Source organism: Egretta garzetta, unplaced genomic scaffold (genome assembly GCF_000687185.1).
Source record: "Egretta garzetta isolate BGI_Z169 unplaced genomic scaffold, ASM68718v1 scaffold363, whole genome shotgun sequence".
Taxonomy (NCBI): domain Eukaryota; kingdom Metazoa; phylum Chordata; class Aves; order Pelecaniformes; family Ardeidae; genus Egretta; species Egretta garzetta.
Window position 1 is genome coordinate 599,515 of NW_009259039.1, and position 4,094 is coordinate 603,608.

Sequence of the window (4,094 nt, forward strand, 5' to 3'; positions counted from 1 at the left end):
GGAGGGAACTTTAGCAAGGCCACCTTAAGGAAGTACAGGAATGTCTGAACATTGAATTTCTATTCCCATGGAGCAAGGATTGCATGCTTCAAAGACAAATCACTATGGCCTAAAATCAAAACACTTCCATTCAGCAACCAAAAACTATGTTGCTTCAGAAAAGTAATTGCCTCATGGTAGGAAATTAAATGGTTTTAGTATTTCTAAATCAAAACAAAATGCAATTAGCATTCATGCTTGATTAGAAATTTTGCTCAGCTTTCACTGAAGCCAGCTCATTCCATGGACTTGTCTGAATATGAGGTGTCAAAATGCTCTTGAGTGAGTAAATGCCAAACACCACAGGAGACAAAGTGACATAATTTTAATATCTAGCAAAATAGATGAAGAACTTTATTTGTTCTCAATAACACTGTTTGAATAGGCACACTAAAAAAATTTCGATGGAACAACTAGCTGTGCCTACTTTGGATACACAGTAAGCCATGATACCAAACAATAAGCATTTCACAAGAATAAACAGCCATGTAAGATCTTCCTGCCATTCAAAAGTTAAAACTAGAAATTAATGGGACAAAACCAAGAAAAGGGGAGCATTGCTGGAGATATCTAAGAGAATTACAGACAGTTTCACCAAAGCAACTCCATGATTTAAATAAATGTGCCATTTAAACTAGACTTGGGTAGGTAGGTTACTGGCAAATGCCATTAGCTTCTCCTTGGGAACCTCCAAGAAGCAGCAGGCACAAGATACAGAAGTTTCCACAAGAAGGCCCAAGCTGCAGCTGGAGAACAGCTCATTATAAGTGAACAGCTGAAGGCATCATCTATGCACACATCCCTCCTGGCCCCCCATGCACACTCTAATCTTACAAGGGGGAAGATTGTCTATCATCTCCCACTCTTCTACAAACAAGAAACAGTCCCAGAAGGGGTGTCTGTGGGGCATATCACAGAGGTTGAACTTCATGCAATGTTAGCTGATCATCCAGGCTGCCTACCACTGGGAGACATGGATAGGCACCTGAAGAGACCACTCCAATCAAGGTTATGGTTTCTGAGCCAGGGGAGAGAAACTGTTCTGAAGAAGTACCTGTCCTTCTCTGTTGATCTCACATGACAAGTTCAGAGTACCTAACACTGAGAGGGCTACATTAGAAAGGCTGACCCCAACTTAAATAATTCTGTCCGTGCTTGTCAGCCTTATTGCCCTATACACAGGCATGGCTGGATGGGATGCTCTTCAACCTAAGAAGCCAGGGAGATTAATGTTGTGACTGGAGGCTGAGCAGGAAGAAACAGAATTGGGAATAAACTGTTCAAAAATCATTGGTGAGTACAGTTAATTTATTTGTAAAGTTCATTTCCCATTCCTTGCAGGCACTATTCATCTGTCACTCCATCCTCTCCATAGATGGTGGTGGCGGTAGTGAGGCAGGTGGGTTCCAGCAGCTGGGAGTGTTCCTCACACATTGCCCTGGTCTATTTCCTCTGCAAGGATGAAAGAAGATGGGAGATACAGGCATGAAGAGAGATATTCTAGTTCCCCCTCTCAGGCTGAGAGACAGAGCAAGCAACATGTGGGTTTGGGAAGCCAAGTTGTGGGTGATGCATGGTACAGGAAAGCGAGTTGCTGCTTGACCAGGGTTGAAGGTCATCCATAGCACTCAACACTCATGCCACCTTCAAAGCCATGTGAGGTTGAGAGAAGGCCGAAACTCCTTCTGACCCACTGGGAGGGAGAAGCAGAATGGGATTTGCCACAGCTGGGATGGACACAGGAGCACAGTGCAAACAGGCAGCAAGGAGGTTCACTGCAGCAATGAGACCTGTTCTTAAAGTGTATTTATTTCTCTGCAGAGAGTGGAAGGAATGTGCTGCACCAGTGGACAGCACTGTTCAGGGCAGAGAAGGCAGCCTTCTGCTTTGCAACTGAGATCTGCCTTTTAGTCAGTGCAGAGCACCTTTGAAGACCTAGACCAGTGGATGGACCTCTTAACTAGCAATTTCCCATCATCTTTTCCAAGGAGGATAAAATCTCTGTCTTCTAGCGCACATGGGGAGAGAGTAGCCTAAAATCTAAAGCCTCCCCCCTAGTCTCACACTAGACAGCCAGACCACACCAACATAACCTTTGGAAATGTTTTACTCTCCACTCAGTGTCTATCTTAGGACTTATGCACCTTCTTTCCATCGAGGGAGGCTGTAGGCCCAGAATCAGCAGAATACAGCTGTACCTATGAACACAGCCCAGATTAGCAAGCAGTATGGAGTAAAAGTGTGGGAGCTCAGGCTCTTTTCCAACACCGGATAAGAACACAAAAGGAGATTAACTTTCACCATTTAGCACCAGCAAGAGACATAGCTTTCACCTTTCCCAAGTCCGAATCACTTTTTCACTGCTCTCGGATGCCACAGTCAGGCCCTGTGAAAAGCCACTTTCTGTGGTTTCTCAGTGCATTCCAGAAGTCTCTGTATTCAAAACACCTGAAACCGGGCAACTAATGGGAAGCCAGACCTGCCAGTCTTCACACTGGAAGACTTCATATAGGACAGGAGAACTATCGCTGGTCAGGGCCTTCCACAGAAGCTCCTACATTACCTGTGCTCCTAAGACAAACACATGTGGCCTTGCACTGCAGAGAACCCCCCAAAGATCATAGCCTCTCTGTCCTGCTAGCTCAGACTCCAAACCAAGACTGAGGGTTGGCTGCCTAGGGTCATGAGGAATACCTGCCTCCTGAAAGAGCACCCCCTCCTGCTTGGGCAGCAGGGTAGCTGAGCAGGAAGCAGCTGATGCTCCAGATAGTAGCTACCAAAGGCAAACTTGCCATTTCTTGGAATCCAAGGAGCATGGCATGCTTAAAGGCATGCTGCAATGTGCCAGCACCACTGTGGGCTTTGCCACATACAGTTGCTAAGCAGGCCAGGGTGCCATATTGGAGAACTATGGCCCCCCCCCCAGATGAGTGATGTGGCTGTGTGTACAGGTGGTGGTGTGCCACCCAGGCAGTTTTCTGTCACCGTACAAGAGAGGTAAGCCTTTACCTCTTCAATAACAAGGGTTGGGAGGGATTCTTCTGTAACGAGGACTTCCTACTGTAGGTATGGCTCCATGCTCAGTGTAGAGCCGCATTACAGCTTTAGTGAAAAGGTATGCCAGGCTTGGGCAGGAGGTTCTGGAGCATAGCATGAAATCATGGTAGGTGAGACCATGACATGATGCTTTATGGGATATCTTTTGGTGGCCTTGATGTGCTCTGTTGCTGTAGACAGAGTGCTTTCAGGGAGGAGTGTGCAAAGTGGTTTGAAAGAGTCCCTTCAGCATGATCCCACAGCTATACTAGCTGGAGTTCTCAGGAATGACCAGAAGAGACATCAAATCTGAGACATGAAGAATGATATAAGAAACTTGAACTCAAAGAAAAAGTCCAAGGGGCAGTAACAGAAGAATAAGGACACAACCTTCATTCAAGCCAGGAGAACCTAACTATGGAAACCACTCTGAGAATTCAGGGATGGTGGATTTTGAATGAGTCAACAACATTGTGCATTCCCGTTCTCTCAGTTTCGCATACAAAATGTGTGCCTGTGAGTTGGGCCAATCTCATCTAAACTACCCATTGAGCCAAAAGGGACAAGCACTGGCTGGAAGACAAGAAATACAGCCATGATGGAGAGAACTCTGAAGAAGGGAAGGGCTCTCCATACCCTACCTGTGGCGCAGGGAGTGCTGTACTCCTGTGTGGCAAACTCATCTGGAAAACAGAAGGGAAGGGAGAGAGTGGGCTGTCAGAGCCCTTCGGCACTCCTGGTGGAGGGATGGGTGCCAGAGAGACATCTCCCAGGCCCCACAGAAGGCCACTGCCACCAGCCCTGATTTACACCCCCCGCCCTCCCCCGAGGTCCCACGTGGGTGGGAGGGAGCTCCAGTCACGGCCCTGCCCAGGGGCTGCAGAAGCGAGGCAGAGCCACCCTGTACCCGTGGTCCCAGCAGGGCTCCACCCCAGCAGGAGCAGGAGGGAGGAGGGTGGGGTGGTGGCCTCCAGCCCTGCGGGCCCCTGGGCGCTCCAAGGGCTCAGGCAGCGCAGGGT

At 48.0% G+C, this 4,094-nt stretch overlaps 1 protein-coding gene across 1 annotated transcript in view; it reads right to left on the bottom strand.

The window, feature by feature from the left end:
• Window positions 1-1,482: 1,482 nt before the first annotated feature.
• The window catches only part of LOC104122788 (alpha-2-macroglobulin-like), a 38,777-nt gene continuing 36,165 nt past the window's right edge, over window positions 1,483-4,094 (bottom strand). The window contains exon 35 of the mRNA XM_035890526.1: window positions 1,483-1,491. Within this exon, the coding sequence (XP_035746419.1) occupies window positions 1,483-1,491 (9 nt within the window). The remainder of the gene's footprint in view (window positions 1,492-4,094) is intronic.